General features: G+C 44.9%; 1 protein-coding gene across 1 annotated transcript; it reads right to left on the bottom strand.

The window, feature by feature from the left end:
- Window positions 1-14,326: 14,326 nt before the first annotated feature.
- Window positions 14,327-17,410, bottom strand: LOC146960410 (uncharacterized). The gene has a single exon (XM_085772396.1). It carries the CDS (start codon window positions 17,408-17,410, stop codon window positions 14,327-14,329), a length of 3,084 nt encoding a protein of 1,027 aa, XP_085628522.1.
- Between the last annotated feature and the right edge of the window lie 730 nt (window positions 17,411-18,140).

Here is an 18,140-nt window from a genome sequence, read left to right as displayed (position 1 = left end):
GCTATGAGATAATAACGGAATGTTATGATATTGAGTTGTTTCCGAGGTAAATTCATGCAAAACCGCTGACGCGCGTTCCTGTCGGAGGCAGTTTTTCGGCAAGCAGTCTCTGCATTTACCTTGAACATAACTCTCTTTCTCTCTCTCTCTCTCTCTCTCTCTCTCTCTCTGTCTCTCTCTCGTAACGTTCCATTATTATCTCATAGCAGTGTTGTTTTTGGCAGGCATTTTAGATTTAGTCTTAGTCTTAGTCTTTTTGACGAAAATACTTATTAGTTTTAGTCAATTTTAGTCATTCCTATATGTGATAGTTTTAGTCTAGTTTTAGTCGACGAAAACTCAACAAGGTTTTCGTCTAGTTTTAGTCAGTTTCAGTTAAAAAAAAAAAAAAAGTCTTTCAACAAATTAATTCAATAAAGGAATGGTTTTACACATAATGTTTCCACCCAATGCCAAATACTTTATGGTCTAAGGATTATCCATTAGCCTACACACAGATAAAGTGGTAACAGTAGTGCATTCAGTTTTTTTTCTGATGGAGTGACGGCAGGTGTGTTGAGCAGAATGCGCTGCATGCCAGGTGGTGGGCGTAACCACACAAGGATGCAGCAGCGTTGCAGACACTTGTTGATTTTAATGGACAGATTACACGCACAATAAGCAGAAATGTCATGCATTTGAACGTCTGACCACCCGTCAGCGCCGCGGAGCGGCTGCACCGCACTGACCGAGGTCACCAGAGCAGCGGATCACTGCCTGCTGCTCTCTGCCGCTCTAATCACAAGCACCGCGGCTCGTCTCAGCAGCGGTGTTCTGTTGTTGACGGAGCCGTTGCTAAATCGTGTGCAGCTAGTAATGACAATCCATAATATGGAATTTAGAGCCGATCACAGCCCGACCACTAACTTTTACGTCCGTTCTCGTCTCGTCAACGAAAACTCACACACGTCTCGTCATGTTTTCGTCATCAGAGAGCCATGTTTATCTCATCACCGTCTCGTTATCGTCATGAAAAAAAGGGGCGTCAACGAAAATATTTCGTCATCGTCATCGTTAACGAAAACAACACTGTCTCACAGCGTGGTGAATGTGCAGGTTACAACCAAGAAATTCCATTAGCCTCCGTAGCGTAGCTCTAAGCGGCTCGCACCTCGGCTCTGCCGTTCTAAAAGTAGCTTGCACCAACAATGGCTAATGCTGCGTTCCAGGCAGGCTTTTGAAACCGTAAGTTACAGCTTCAAGTCACGACTTACGACTATAGCGTTCCAGGCAACCCGTAACTCGTGTTTTTCCGACCTGTTTTACCTGTGAAAGTCACTATAACGGCCACTCGTAACTTCTGACCCGTGAACTCGTACCAGATCGAACTGGTACGACTTCACAGGTCGGAAAAACACGAGTTACGGGCTGCCCCGAACGCACCATAACTTCTTGTCAGCCGATGGAGTTAGCAGCCCCCGCCCTCGTCATGGATCTATTGGTCCTCGTCCCTACGTCACCACATTCACACGCATTCCTTGGCTGCACACACAGAGAGGACTGCCCCTTTATGCCGTTCTCTCTCCTCATTGGATAAAGGTTGTAGGATACAAGGAAAGTTTTCTCCTTGGCTCAGAGCAGAGCAGAGGGACTGACAGACCCGTGTTTCAGACCAAACACTCTATGTAAGTGATTGCCGTCGGAAGATACAACTATTTAAGACTTAGATTAACACAAACATTCCGCTTACTTCTGCTTTAAAGGTAACAAACCTACTCCTAAATCCATAGGGATTATGGCAATGGACCAATTTGCCAAAATGTTGAACTATCCCTTTAGAAAGTGACAGCTACCAGTGTCTTCAGTACAGATACAGAGACTGATACCTGATACCCTGTATGACATTGCAGGTATCGGTTCATACTGAGCAGTATAAGATGCTGGTTTATATTTCATATGACATAAACAGAGATGTACACTGGGTGAATCGGAGGGGAAGACCTTCACACCACCACAGAGACATGGTAATTCACAGAGCTGGGTGCTCCAACAAACAAAAAGCTGAGTCCCTGGTGGGAGGCCAGTGAGGGAGCACGCTGTCACTGACTGCAGTGGTAAAATATTTCACACTTCAAAGACATTTTTCAAACACATGTATCAGTGAAACTGCTCAGTCCTGGGTTGTATAAATGTGTTTATGTAACAAATGGGTTTACATACAGTATGTGATTCTATTAAGGTCAGACCCAGCACAGAAACACACACACAGACCAGGACCACCAGCTTCTATCTGACAATGCAGGGTTGAATTCCCGTGCGCACTGTGACATTTTGTTTCCTCAGAAAATGAAATACATCATAATGACAACAAAACGCTCTGCAAAACGATGAAGTGGCCACTACAGTCTGAACGTCTCACCACGCTGATGCCTCGGAGCGTAGGGGCCGCATGTTCTGGAAATAGACAAAGTGTGGCGTCTTTGCCAGAGGAAACACTTCAAACTTCTTCATGTTCATTATGCATGTGCAGCCTGGCGTCTCTGAAGAGCTTGCATCATGTAGGAGATGTGGATACTTCAGTGCAAACTCCAGCTGATCCCCTCTGCTGAGCGCTAACCTTGAGGCAGTCCCCTTGATGGGCATATCTGCATTCACTGCACACAGGCAGGCCCATCCTACTGCATGTCATTGTACGGCAAAAACTGTTGTTTTTTTTGTGTATTTGGACCAGTCAGCAGTCTGTGTTTGTGTTGACACAAACCTTTCAGTCAGTATTCAGATGGTCAGTGCTTTACAACATACTGTAAGCTGCTGTGTAATGATTCACTCAGATTAAAGTTCAGAATATAATGAATCACACACACAATTACACCTGTTTTTATCCTTCTCACTCTTAACACACACACACACACTTGAACGTAAGATGAGATTTATTCTCCCAGCTCCATATGGAAGAATGATAATCCATAGGAAGTGTAACTTAATTTAATGATATTAAACTGTGAAAGGATAAAGTCTATGGGAGCGTATCAAACTTTCAACAATGAAACTGCCAACAGTGTGTCTCCATGGCTTTATATAACCCTGTTTCTATGTCACACAAATGCTCAGGGAAATAAAGTCGTCTATATGGTCTTTGCATAGCATCATCTGAAAGGAGGGCTGATTTAAATCAAACTGAATAGAGTCGAGGCTGAAGTGCTTTACAATCAGAAGTGAGGCATAACTCAGTGTGGTTTATACTATATATATGTACAGTAGCGCATACGCACACATTCCTCTATACCAGCATGAAGGTCATTATTAGTTATTCATAGAAGAATTCAACTCAGTCTTTTAATTACAGTGAGTTTAAACTGAATATAGTTTATCTACAGTCCACGCTGACACACTTCTACTTCTCAGTGAGTTCAATATAAAAGTCAAGATGCATATCAATACAGTACCTTACTGATTAATTGGGGCTTTATTCTGATGTGCGGGGAGAGTGAGGGAGAGGACATGTGGACCGTGGGTCAGACTGGAACACAGGCCACTGCAGGTTTACGTTTAAGCCTTTGCTGTACATGCTTCACTGGGCAAGCTGTCTCCAATTAGTGGGGTCAATACCATAAAGCAGTGCAACTGCTCCCTCTCTGCTCATTATGGAAACCTCTGTGGATAATTTAGCTGCAGGTAAAAACCTTATCTGTTCTACATTATCGGAGACAATCAAAACAAATGTCAGCAGCAAATCTCTGAAGTCTCCCTGATGTCTCGTGGTCACCGTACATGACAAAACATTGACATTAGGGTCTGTTTTATTATTTATCTGTTAAATTCACCTGGTCTGTGTGATTTCCAAATAACTGAGACTGAAGGAATCCAACCCGAGAGAAGCTTACAGTAATGCTGGTGAAAACAACAACTCCCATAATCCCATTGTCTTTCATGACATTTCCCAATGCTAACTTTAAAGCAACACTATGTTGTGGTACTGGTAGCCTACTCTTGTTGAGAGGAGCAACTGCTACCTGTGTCTTTCCCAGAGAAGCCGGTACCATCGCCGCTGTCATAATTCACCGGTACCGGTGCCGTGGCCATTGCCGGTAGGCTATCGACGCTGGTGTGCCGCTGCAAAGTGGTAGAAAAATGGTTAATAGGATGAATGGTGTCGTCGCCATCATTACCGGTACCGGTAGCAACGGCACCGGTAGCCATCGTCATTACCAGTAGGCCTGTGCCGAGCAAAGCTCCAGAGCTGGAGGGAGGCTGGCCGGCCGTGCTGCCCAGCACAGGGCGCTGGTGTGTGGGTGAGAGGAGCAGGGAGACTCACCACGGTGTTCCTACCCGCGCAAGTAAGTTACATAGTGCAGTTTCAGCCGACGCAAACCTGCTCAGGCTGCAGCGGCGGCACCATTCATCCTATTAACCATTTTTCTATCACTTCAACGAGTTTAGAAATATTATTTTAAAGGAGAATTCCGGCCATTTTTGACCCCTTAATCGTTGAGTTACACCATGGAGTTACACCATGGCTACCTGGCGCTAGGGATAGCCACAACGCTAACCTATGGGGGCAATTTCAACCACAACAAGCACTCAAAAAACAATCAAATATTTATGGTACATGACTCGAATCCTTATGACACACCACTGAACTCATAAAGTGTACAGTATAAACAGTATAAACTTTGTGTTTTTGTATGTAGTCACTCACCTCAAATAGCCGAACTCTGAAACATCCTGGAAAGACATTACTAAGCGATCGCAGAGCGCCTGCTCTCCCCGCCACAGAAACTAACACTTTTTCCTTGTTGTGATGATTTCTTTACAAAAATAAACGGTCTGAGATATTTTGGACATTACCACTGCACTGCTCCACCGTTTATTTTTACGGATAGTAAGGGGTCAAAAGGTTGAAATAATACATAGTGTTGCTTTAATCATTGCTCTGATTGAGTGACCCCCAGCAACAGAAGTCACGTACAGTAAGTCTAACTTTGTTGAAACCAGTCACAAACACTACTGTCATCACAACTGGGGAGATGTCTGCTGTAATAAACAATCAATGAAATAATGTTTCACTTTAAAATAGTTTAGCAGAAAGTTTCTACTTAGGGGGCCGTTTAAAGCCTGTAGTGTTGCCAGTGTAGCACATTTTTCTCTAGATTTAGAGATTTATTAAATGAAAAAAATAAAGCAACTTTTTGGACAGAACTATTTTTCAGAGAAGAGAGCGACCAGCAGGTGATAGCGTGGGCCAGATAAGTAAATATTGGTGAACAAGAACACAAGTGTCAGAGACACACAGACACACATACACACACACTGGCCCGAAACACATAAAAGCAGCACTTAATAATACATTCTTTATAACTTATTACAGTACGTTTATGGCTGAATGTGCCTCTTCAAAGTGCAGCAAGTGCAAATGGTCATCGTTAGTTAAGAAACATCCCCATGGAAACAATGCTACAATGGACATGAAGGAGGAAATGTCAGGATGATTTATGCAGTGAGAAAAGTTTCAAGTTTGTTTCTTAAAGGTAGGCTACAGTATGTAAGAAATGTAAAGCAACTGGCCGTAAAATCCTCCTAATGTGTCACAGAGACTCAGGAATAATGTTCATATAACATGATGAACTCACCAACAACAACAATAGTACAGCCAGAGTATTTGCATTAAAAATCTTTTTTTGCAGACTGCAAATCATGTTTATGTTTTGAATGTACGTGTTGGCATGTTGCGCCACCTAGCCCTCTCTCCCAGTCACGGTGGCATCAGTGGCATTTCAGCCTCCGGTCTGCCAGTTAAGCTTCCACTGAGCTGCCGCTACGACTGGGAGAAAAACGAGATCACTGTGTTTTGAATTTGACTGCAGTAACCGTTTTTGGCCACATTCTTACATATGGCACCTTTAATGCACTTTACTTTGTTTAATTAGAATTCATTTATTAAAAATGTTATTATTTGCAAATGTGCAATGCAAATGCATCTCTATGAAGGTGATCCAGTTCCTAGGTCTTTGACTCAGAGTGATTTGGCCTTTTCAACATGTGGGCAGAAATCACAAACCTGAGACAATGGACTCCTACACAGTTTCCTTGTGCATTCACACAGCAATACTCAGGGTATGACAATGAGTTTTCTAAAAATCCAATTTGCTTCTTACTGAACAAAGGCAAAAATAAATAAACAAAGCTGCTGTTCTAACAGATCAACAAAATAAAAATCTTTATTTCTACTGGAAACAATCCACTGTAGGGAAAAAGTGTTTGTATTGTCACTTTAAACTTTTACATGTTATTTAAAGTGTAATTTTGACAGTAATTCTTTCCGAAGTACTGAACAACTGCCTGCCTTCATGTTACATCTTCAAAGAGGAGGTCTGGTTGGTGTGACAAGACTGTGGCGTAAAACCCTTTCAACTACAACTAAAGTTTAATTAAATTTTTTGCTTTTTGCTATGAAAGTCATTAAATTTCCTCATGAAGGAAGAGCTCATGAAACCCAGTAGATTGTATGTTATCTAATTTTCAGACCTGCACTGGCATCAGTCAGAGGGGGAAGCTGTTTATCTTTACTTCATTTGACGGACACGTTGTCGGTTTTCTCCCTCATAACACGGAAGAGATTGAAAATAATATTACACCACTGCAGCGGGGATCAAGGCCATGCTCGAAGTGCTGCAGTAATAAAAGAAAAGTGGAGAAAGAATTGTGACTACATGCAGGAAGATACCCACAACCAGAAAGCACTTTATCCTGCCGCACACGCTGGTCCATTATCAAGATTGTTGTAGAGCAAACTGCACAGCCCACAACCATTTGAACCCCACTCATTATACAGAAGAGGGAGGGGGCAAGGATATGTGTCACGACTATAGATCAGTACAGTGAGGGTGTGTAAACTAGACCCTCGGCTTCAGACATGGACTCTTCAAAAGTTTTTCTGCCCTCGGATTTTCTCTGATTTGATTCCTTCCCCTTTCTCTCGTGTCCAGCAGTTTCTGCCTGTTTGCATCACTTAAGATTCAGTCTGAAGGTGAAACGTGTGTAGCTCAGCATAATGCATTTCCAGAATCACAGATATGAATAATGCTGTAATATATGCAGGCATTCTATCTCCAAAAGTGTGTTATGTCATATCATAGCAGCAGTCATCAGTGGGAGTTAGATTTCTGTTTGGGAATATTATTAAAAAATAGTGTTTCCTTCGTATAGCAGACAGCAGCAGTGTGCACCACTCCACAGACCTCAGCTCTGTGTCCGGTGCTTGGTCGTTGCAATCTAAACAGAACAAACAGATTAATGGTCTCAGTGTTTACTGTGAGGACAAGAACCGGTGTGTTTTAACTGTGAGCCTGAACAACAGTCGTGGCTGTGATCATCATCATCGATGTGTGATGTTTAAACTCCAGTTGACAAAGAACGGGCTGTATGATTGCTTAAAAAGATATGTCTGTGAAAGAATCCCTCACCCCCAAGGAGGGAGGCGTAGCCATGACAACAGCATCACACCGATGATGAAGAGCTAAACTAAAAGTTAAAGTGAAATTCCGGCGTAAGTGTAAACCATGGTCAAACACACCGTAACACCGAGTTAGACCCCCCCTCGAGAGATCAATTTGCCCGACCGCTACATTCACGAGATCCACCAACTTCAGCAAATACCGCAATATCGCCACACACGGCGCTCTCCGGATCCACTGTCTGACCGCAACCAAAACGCCACCATTTGCCCAAAATAATGCTCAGAACTGCACCAAATGTCATCAATAGTACACACAGGGTCCCAGCACGTTGGTGAGGAAGCCCTGACGAGTCGATCACCGAGTGCACCGGAGTTCCGCAGCTCAATCAACAATTACCTCATGGAAATACAATCAGAGTTTTTTTTTATTTTTTATCTTGCATATCACTTTATAACTATTATTATCGAGTGCTGGCCACGATATAGGCGCAAATGAGCATTTTTAAGAGCTGCGGAACTCCGGTGCACTCGGTGATCGACTCGTCAGGGCTTCCTCACCAACGAGCGGCTCCCGGAGGAGAAGTAGGTGAGTTGAGTTGCATCTCCTTGCTAAAGAAAACAGGCAAAGCTAGCAGATGTTTGACAACTCGTACTACGTGCTGGGACCCTGTGTGTACTATTGATGACATTTGGTGCAGTTCTGAGCATTATTTTGGGCAAATGGTGGCGTTTTGGTTGCGGTCAGACAGTGGATCCGGAGAGCGCCGTGTGTGGCGATATTGCGGTATTTGCTGAAGTTGGTGGATCTCGTGAATGTAGCGGTCGGGCAAATTGATCTCTCGAGGGGGGGTCTAACTCGGTGTTACGGTGTGTTTGACCATGGTTTACACTTACGCCGGAATTTCACTTTAAAAGGACGCACACCGAGCCGCTACCACACATACAGTACATACAGTTACAGCAATAGTTTACACCATGTAGATATGTAAGACCTCAACAGAGGAAAACACAATATACTGTACAATAATATATTCAAAATAACACTATTTTGAAGACAGTAAATGTAAATAAAGGATAAAGACTACCCAGTTTATAAAAGGTGGAGACGACATGTGTTAAAGCAGATATCAGTGGCACGGCCGTTTCGGCTAATGCTGTGTTCAAGGCAGGCTTTTGAAACCGTAAGTTACAGCTTCAAGTCACAACTACGACTTGGTAGCGTTCCAGGTAACCCGTAGCTCGTGTTTTTACCGTCCTGTTGTCTGTGAAAGTTCCCTATAACGGCCACTCGTAACTTCCGACCCGTGAACTCGTACCAGATCGAACTGGTATGACTTCACAGGAAGGAAAAACACAAAGTACGAGTTTCCTTGAACGCACCATGAGTTAGCAGCCCCCGCCCTTGTCAGGCATCAATTGGTCCTCGTGCTACGTCACCACATTCACGCGCATCCCTTGGCTGCACACACAGCCCTTCATGCCGTTCTCTCCCCTCATTGGATAACACTTGTATCCCACAAGGAAAATTTTCTCCTCGGGTTACAGCAGAGCAGAGTGACGGAGAGACTCGTGTTTAGGCTGAAATACTTCATGTAAGTGATTGCTGACGGAAAATAGGACTATTTAGGACTTATATTAACAAAAACATTCCACTGATATCTGCTTTAATGTAATAATGTAAGACGACAGTACATGACCCAGTTTGCCCAAAAATCCATATACAATGAAAATAACATGAGAAAAAGAGATGTTCTTAAAAATTGCTAGCAGTCACCAAAAACTAAAAATATTGGTAACACCTTATAATAAGTACACACTATTAAGCATTAATAAATACTGAATTCTTCATTTATAACGCATGAATAGAGTTAGTGCTTATCAATGAGTAAAACATTTTTAACTGTGTTTATAAACTACATTCTAATGAGTATTCATGTGTTATAAATGATGAATTCAGTATTTAAAGCTTGACTAATGCTTAAAGTGTTACCAAAATGTCTCTAAAGCCTCAGTATGTTTTATTGGGGCTAAACCGTGACATCTAGCTAACTGCTAACAATATCTTTGACCAATTACTATCGTTTTTTTTTTGTTATTATTATTATTTTTTTAACACAAGCAGTGCAGTCGCATGAAGGAAGATCAGAGGACAAACATACTGACAGAATAGACTATGGTCACCTGTAACAACGGCACTGCTTAAAAAAAAAAAAAAAGAAAGAAAAAAAAGACATGGGTCGCTGCTCTCAAGCCGTTCAGCTGCAGCTCCACAGCTGGCGGAGGAGCCTCTGCTGTCCCTCTCTCTTCAGCCTGGTGTCTGGTTGCACTTTGTATAAGAACAGTTCAACATTGTAAGACCTGGCTGCTAACGCTGCTCAGCTGTAGCACCGTGTGTGTTTTATAACGGCAGAAAAAAAAATAAAACAACTTTTATCATGTTTGTGCTGAATCTGTATCAGTGTTCTGTGTGTGCATGTTGAACTGAAAGTGCACTGAAGGCATGTAATTGTGTGTCTCCCACATAATAGCGTCCATATTATGATAAATAATGTGTTGAAATTATAGGGTAAATACAAGCAGAGCGGAAAAGACCCCCACAGTTTCCCCCTGCCAACGTATCCGTTCCAGCTCGGTGCTGAGCACCAGCTATGAGGTAAAACAGCTGTTAATGAGATGTTACACACAGGCACATCCCGTTCATCAAACCACATTTTCATCTGCTCATTGTTTTTAAACAGCTCTGAAGAGACCTCATTAGACCCACCTGTACTCACTAATATTCCTTAGGTCGACTTGTGTATGTTTTTCTTATGCAAATATCAAGTATTTCAGAAAAAAAAGGGTCCAGGGAAATTATATCTCAACAGTCCAACTAAGAACAGGTTCAAAGCCGTATCTTAATCACTATAATCAAACATCTGAAAATGCTGCTTCACAAAGCATCCTCCTGGAGTGTGTGACTGTGTCTGGCAGGTGCCAGAAAGCATCTGGCTTTCATTACCAGCTCACACCGTTACCAAGCCTCAGTGTGCGCCTCTTGTTCTGGACTGATTTTAATAATACTGCATGGAAACCTGGTGAACTGCTGCAGAAGGCTAATCTTCATTTACATATTCATGGGAACCTGATTGTCATCGTTATACATCTCACTCTGTGCTTTTAGACAGAATGCAGGACCTGGCTCTGAGGGCTGTTGACACAGAATATCTTCAGCTGAGCAGCACTTCTACATGTAATTATGACTCTTTAAAATGAAAAACAAATGAGGTGGTTGTGTATTACAGAGAATTCTGAACAATATGACAAACAGCAGACCAGTTTTTAAAAAAAACTGTAAATGTAATATTGTGTAAATAATACAAATAACTATAGTTTTAAAAAGATAACTGTTTCATCCAAATGTTGCAGTGAGGACAGATGCAATATAATAGTTTTTATTCATTCATTCATCTCATTATGGTGCAAGTTGTACAGACTGAGAGGCGAAATGTTAAAATGTCTGTTAAAATGCTATCTCTCTCTGTCTTTGTTGACTCACTTTTGTTTTTCTTTCTATGCTCAAACATGCCAAAAGCACATACAGCATCACACGTTCTTTTATCCCAGCGACTTCTGCTTCTCCCTCCCACGTGGAGCACTATTAATAATAGCAGAATGAGCAGTTGACATCATAAGGAACAACCTGTTCCCATTCACATGGGCAGACAAATAAGCAATATATGTTCAGGAAAATATATAATGAAGGTTCATTGCAAGTCTAAAACGGGCCGTGTTAGAGCAAAGAACTTTCTGTATCCAGGGACTTTGTGGTTGAACTGCAATTAGAATCTACTAACTTGTAATTATATTGCATAATAACATACAACTTTAGCCATAAATAGTCTTTTTGCAGGTGTATATAGTGGGAAGCTGCACTTATTTATCATCCATCCATCCATCCATCCATCCATCCATCCATCCATCCATCCATCCACCCACTCACTTTTTCAATTGGATGAAAAATTAAAACCATTCATCTTAATCAGCCTCTCAGTATAAGGAATGGAGTTCTAAATTAGCACAGGATTTGCTGCCAAAAGTTCAAACGGTTATGAAACTGGTTATTTTACAGAGGCAGAGAAAATGAACATACCGTCACTTTAAAGCAAATGCAACAGAAAGTCTTGGTACGGTGTTTGTCCACTAACAAAACCTCAGAACATTCTGATTGGACCAGATTCTCCAAGTCTCAGAAACAGTTTGAAAGAATAATAATGCTGCCTAAAGATGCACCTTAAAAGAATAGTTCATCAAAAAATGAAATTCAGTCATTAGTGACTCATCCTACAGTAATGCTGATGAATACTCCGGAGTAGTTTTTTATTCCTCAAAGACCTGGACCTGGAGACCTGGGAGGGGGGTTCATAGTCCAACGAAAACGTGATATGAGATTAATAGTGCCAGACACAAAAAGGTCCATAAAACTACACAAAAACCATTTAATATTCCTCCACACACACACACACTACTCGTCCGCTGCAATTCAAGTGTCCTGAAGGGAGATAGTCCAGAGTTTACTCGAACCAACGTCATTTAGGACATTGTTACAGCCTAAACAGTCTTGTATTGAATTTGCCTGGTGCGCGCTTTCGCATTCACGCCATGCCCGCAGATGTGACCGGACTTGCCTCAATGATGTCATTTCGGGTAAACTCTGGACTATATCCCTTCAGGACACTTGGACGAGCAGTGTGGAGGAATATTAAATGGTTTTTGTGTAGTTTTATGTACCTTTTTGTGTCAGGCTCTATTACTGTCATACAAAGTTTTCATTGGACTATGAACCGGCCTCCCAGGTCTCCAGATGCACTTTGAGGAATAAAAAACTACTCTGTAGTATTCATCAGCATGAGGGTGAATCACTAATGACTGAATTTCATTTTTTGGTGAACTATTCCTTTAATCTGGAGTTTTGATTGGTCCAAAGTCCCTTGAACATCTGTGTGGCTGTAAAGGCCAAAAACACATGATTCACATCATTTTGAATTTATCACCAGAGATGAATATTTTGATGTTGAATGATTCAAGGACAAAGATTCATAAATGTGCGCCTGGCAACAACAGAACAGGTAAGATTGGAGGAAATGAATCAAAAACACTGACAAGGTAAATGCATGGTGTTTACAGAATGGTATGATCAGGATTAGGCAACATTAAACACTGAGGAGCTTCTTGCATGAAACTCTGACACACACTCTAATTTTCTACCTCACTACATGAGTGCCGACTACTTTCTGTGTTAGAGCTGAGTGCAGCTACTGGATGCAAATCAAGAGACAAAGAAGAGTATTTCACCCCGTTGCATGCATCACACACACACACACACACACACACACACACACACACACACACACACACACACACACACACACACACACACACACACACACATCTGGGGATACTTAACGCTGCCAGTTTCCATCTCTCTCCCTTCACCCTGTTACTTAATCTCCACCTCAGTAGGGGAAGTGTGGGATAGGAATTTCAATCCATCGTACTGACAGGAGACAAATTAAAGAAAATAACTAACACAGTCTCCTAGCGGGTCGCCACCAGGAGCCTCCAGGGCAAATTCAGCTCCACTGATCCTTGACATGGACCCTTCAGGTCCATGTAACTCAACAGGAAGGATGAAGACCAACTCTTCCTCTCTGTATTCCCTCATGGCAGTGATGTGAAGTGCTGCCAAACATGTAAATCCAAAAATCAATCAGACTTTGAGTTGTGTAGGGGGGCTGGTGGCTGTGAAGGCCACAGCGTATGATTCACTGACCATTTACCATTTACACCCATGTATGGAAGCATCTGCATTCCTTATGTTTATGTTTCTCCACACGTTTCTTTTATCCGTCCCCTATAGCTGCCTCCTCCTCTCAATCCTTTCTGCCTACATTTGCTGTTTGTATCTCCACATAAGTTGATTTGCAATTCAGTTTCCGCCTACAGAACTCAAGTGCACCCTCTTCCTGTGTCTCTCTGTTTTACTGTGCACTGTTTACCAGCGTATCACAGGTTAATATGGGAGCAGGATGATCCCTGTCTCCAGCCTTTTTCTTCCGTCCCTGCATCTGAACTAATTCCCTCACTGCGGTGCCGTGTCTCTCCTCCTGTATCGGACCACACAGGGATCCCCCTCTCATTTTCTCCTCGTTCGCCTCCTTTCAGTCAATCCCTCCACTGCTTCCTCGGTTTCCATCCTCTGGCCTCCCCCCTATCACATGCTCTGGTGGTCTATGCCCATTGATAGTACCTGACAGATAAGGAAGGGGAGGGAATATGCCACCTCCCACACCTCTTTGCTTTGCTCTTTCTCCTCGCACTGGACCCTGTCTTCTCTCATCCCGGCTTATCACTCGCTCCGGTGGTCCACAGTGTAAGACCAGAGGGACAGATGTGGTAATGCCGCAAGTCATTGAAGTGTACAGTATATCTGTGTGTGTGTGTGAGTGTGTGAGCCACTCAGGTGATCTCAGGCCATAAATTAACAAATCAGGATGCAGACGGAGCGAGGAAGCAGCTCATCCTGATCCGGTGTTTCTGCCAAAGCGTGGTTAACCCCGTGATTTATGGATGTGGTGGTGTGCACGTCTGTGTCTGATGGGGATGGAGAGTGGACGGGAGTGGCTGTGTGTGTGTGTGTGTGTGTGTGTGTGTGTGTGTGTGTGTGTGTGTGTATGCTGCAAGAGACTGCGTGGCAGCTTAATAATAATAATAATAATACATTTAATTTAGAGGCGCCTTTCATGACACCCAAGGTCACCTTACAGAGCATAACAATTTAACAACATTATTAAAAACAAGACATTGTGGAAAGACAAAACAAACAAACAATCAAGACAGTGACCAGTTAGGCTATAAGTTATGTGCGAGTTTGAACAGGTGAGTTTTGAGTTGTGACTTGAAGGTTGTGATGGAGTCTGACTGTTTTATGTGTGGGGGGAGGGAGTTCCAGAGCCTGGGTGCTGAACAGCTGAATGATCGGGCACCCATTGTACTGAGGCGTGATGTGGGGATAGATAGTAGTCCAGCAGAGGTTGAGCGGAGGGAGCGTGAGGGAGTGTATTCTTGGAGGAGGTCGCAGAGGTAAGTGGGGGCTAGGTTGTGGAGAGCTTTGTAGGTGAGGAGTAGGGTTTTATATTGGATGCGGTATTGTACTGGGAGCCAGTGAAGTTGGATGAGAACAGGGGTGATGTGGTCAGATGATTTGGTGCGGGTGATGATCCGGGCGGCTGAGTTCTGGATGATCTGCAGTCTGTTGATGAGTTTGGTGGGGAGTCCGGTGAGGAGGGCGTTGCAGTAGTCTATGCGTGATGTGACAAATGAGTGAACCAGAATTTCAGTGCTGGATTGGGTCAGTGATGGGCGGAGTCTGGAAATGTTGCGGAGGTGGAAGAATGCAGTCCGGGTGATGTTTTGAATGTGGGGTGCGAATGAGAGGGTGTTGTCCAGTATGACGCCGAGGCTCTTGACTTGGGAGGAGAACGGTACAGGGAATCCGTCGATGATGATGGGTGTGGCTGGGGTGTGTAGTGATTTGGTGAGGGTGGATTTGGAGCCGATGAGCAGGGCCTCGGTCTTGTTGCCGTTAAGTTTCAGGAAGTTCCTGCTCATCCAGCTCCGGATGTCTTCCAGGCAGGTGATGAGGGAGGTGGGAGGGATGTCAGCAGTGGGTTTGGTGGAGATGTAGACCTGTGTGTCGTCAGCGTAACAATGGAAATGGACCCCATGGTGACGGAGGAGTGTGCCCAGGGGGAGGAGGTAGATGGTGAACAGGAGTGGGCCCAAGACTGACCCCTGGGGGACACCCAGTGAAACACCCGAACACCTAGACTTGTGGTTGCTTAGTTGAATGAATTGTTGACGGTCGGTGAGGTAGGATGTGAACCAGGAGAGTGCAGCACCAGTGATCCCAATGCCAGCCAGGCGGTCCAGGAGCAGAGGGTGGGAGATGGTATCAAATGCTGCGCTGAGATCGAGGAGGATGAGAATGGTGAGTAGTCCGGAGTCGGCTGCACGGAGGAGGTCGTTGGTGATTTTGACTAGGGCTGTTTCAGTGCTGTGTTTTGGACGGAAGCCGGATTGGAAAGGTTCGTGGAGATTGTTTGTGTCGAGGTGGGACTGTAGTTGTGCGGCAACCACCCTTTCAAGTGTTTTGGAGATGAAGGGGAGGTTGGAGATGGGCCGGTAGTGGTTGAGGTCAGCAGGGTCAGCTCCGGGTTTTTTCAGGATGGGTGTGATGGCGGCCAGTTTGAGAGAGGGGGGTACAGTACCAGTAGTGAGGGAGGAGTTAATTATGTTGGTGATCATGGGGGAGATGGACGGTAGACATGCTTTGACAAGGGAGGTGGGAAGAGGGTCAAGCTGACAGGTGGTGGTTTTGGCCTTGTGAATGAGTTCTGAGACGGTCAGTTCTGTTACTGGGGTGAGGTCAGAGAGGGAGCTGATGAGAGGTTGGCCAGTGGTGATCATCCAGGGTGGGTCATCAGAGGGGGTGCGAGATGAGGCCAGTTGTTGGTGAATGGCGTTGATTTTAGAGCTGAAGAAGTCCAGAAACGCAGTGCACTGGTTGGTGGAAATGTCTGGAGGGAGGGTTTTAGGAGGCTGAAGTAGGTGGCTGACTGTTGAGAAGAGGACTCTGTTGTTACCTGTACCGGTGTTGATGAGGTTGGAGTAGTATGAGGATTTGGCAGTGGTGAGGGCGTTCTTGTAGTGATGGAGGTGGTCCGAATACATTTGGCGGTGGATAGTGAGTCCAGTCTTTTTGTGGAGTCGCTCCAGTTGACGGCCAGTAGCTTTGAGCTGGCGGAGCTCAGGGGTGAACCAGGGAGCAGTGTGGGTGAATGAGACTGAGCGGGTTTTCAGGGGGGCCAGGGTGGTGAGGGAGGAGGAGAGGCTGTTATTGTAATGGGTCACCAGGTCAGTCAGGGAAGATGCAGGGGGAGGACTCGGGTAGGAGCTGATCAGGGTGGAGAGGTCTGTGGTGTTGATATGTTTGATGTTTCTGAAGGAGATGGTCCGTTGTTCCTTGGCTTTGTGTAGTTGGGTGTGAATGTCAAAAAGTACAGCTTTGTGGTCGGAGATGGGGAAATCAATGACATCAAGGTTAGTGGGAGTGATGTCAGTGCAACAGATTAAATCTAGTATGTGACCTTTGTTATGGGTTGGGAGGTTGACATGTTGTGTGATGCCAAGACAGTCCAGAAGTGATGTGAAGTCGTTAGCAAACGTGCAGGATGGGTTGTCAATGTGGATGTTGAAATCACCAAGGAGAATAACAGTGGGGGACAGTGCACATACAGATGTTAGTAGTGATGAGAATTCATTGAGGAAAACGGCCGAGGGTTTTGGTGGTCTGTAGATGGTGACAATGATAGTGGGTTTGGGGCCTGTGAGTTTTACAGCTAGACATTCAAAGGAGGAGTGATGGGGGACTGTGACAGCAGTGATTTTGATGTTGTCACGGTGGAGGAGAGCGAGGCCACCCCCCCTCCCAGTAACCCGGGGTTTGCTAATAAAAGAAAAACCTGATGGGACAGCCTCATTAAGATGGGAGAAATCATTCGGTTGTTGCCAGGTCTCAGTGAGGCAGAGAATGTCTAGGCTCCGGTCGGCAATAAAGTCAGCTATCAGCAGGGCCTTATTACTGAGGGATCTGGTGTTCAGTAGACAGAGTTTCAAACAGGTGAGTGGAGTGTAACAGGTTGCTTTGAGCACGGGGGACAGTACACTGTGATTGACAGGACTGACAGGGCGGGCTGTGCGAGGAGGGGGGCGGCGCCCAGTGGACCAGAAGGAGCGGATGTTTGTGTTGCTGTTGTGAGTGAACTGAAAGTTCCGTCCAGAGCCTCGGTGGATGTATTTTGGTCGTTTGAGAATGTAGTGGTGGGATGCAAGCTGAGGTGGGGGGGTCCTTGAGAAGATCCGGAGACGTAACATCTCCGTTACCGAGTAACGGAGCGGCAGAGATGCGCTCGTGAGAGTCAAGCATAGCGCAATCCAGAGGAACAGGTTAAAAATCCACATGATGAGAAGTCGGCGGCGACGTAATCCAGCGGTAAGTGATGATCCAGGTGGTGATGGTGAAGCCACAGAGCCAGCACAGCGGAGGCAGAGGAGTGGAGCGTGCCGGTTGTAGCTTCGCTGGAGACGGGGAAGTCAGTTGGACGGCGGCGGGGGTTAGCAGCAGTCTAGCCGACCAGCAGGTGAACACTGTCGGGTAGCGGTGTAGCAGGGAGGCGGCGTCCTCCGCGTTGACAGCAATCCGCGGGCGCAGGTAAACGTCCAGGAGAGCTGGCAGGGTGGCAGTGGACCGGTCCGAACTGGTGTGCTTCGTGGGGCACACCGGCGCAGGCTATCCAGCCACAGTGCGGAGGGGAGCCACAGAAGTCCCGACAGGTGAGCCCTGTGTCGGCGGAGCTAGCTTCTGGCTAACGAGAGGCAGTAGCAGCAGGCAGGCAGACGCTAAACTGCTATTTCAGTATCGCAGGGTGGAAGATCGAGCGAGCCGAATCAAGCAGGTGAATTTGAGGTCCAACAACCATAGAAAACAAAACTTGTTGAATCAATATAAAACATCAAAATAGCGAAAATAACGAAAACCAGGGGAGGCGCGGCAGCAGCTTGCCAGCGGTCCCTCACACCCGGAAGTGTGTAACCAGTTATGACA

This window comes from Trachurus japonicus, unplaced genomic scaffold (genome assembly GCF_045865225.1).
Source record: "Trachurus japonicus isolate A0001 unplaced genomic scaffold, Traja_1.0 AP030405.1".
Taxonomy (NCBI): domain Eukaryota; kingdom Metazoa; phylum Chordata; class Actinopteri; order Carangiformes; family Carangidae; genus Trachurus; species Trachurus japonicus.
This window is presented reverse-complemented; position numbering and strand designations above follow the sequence as displayed.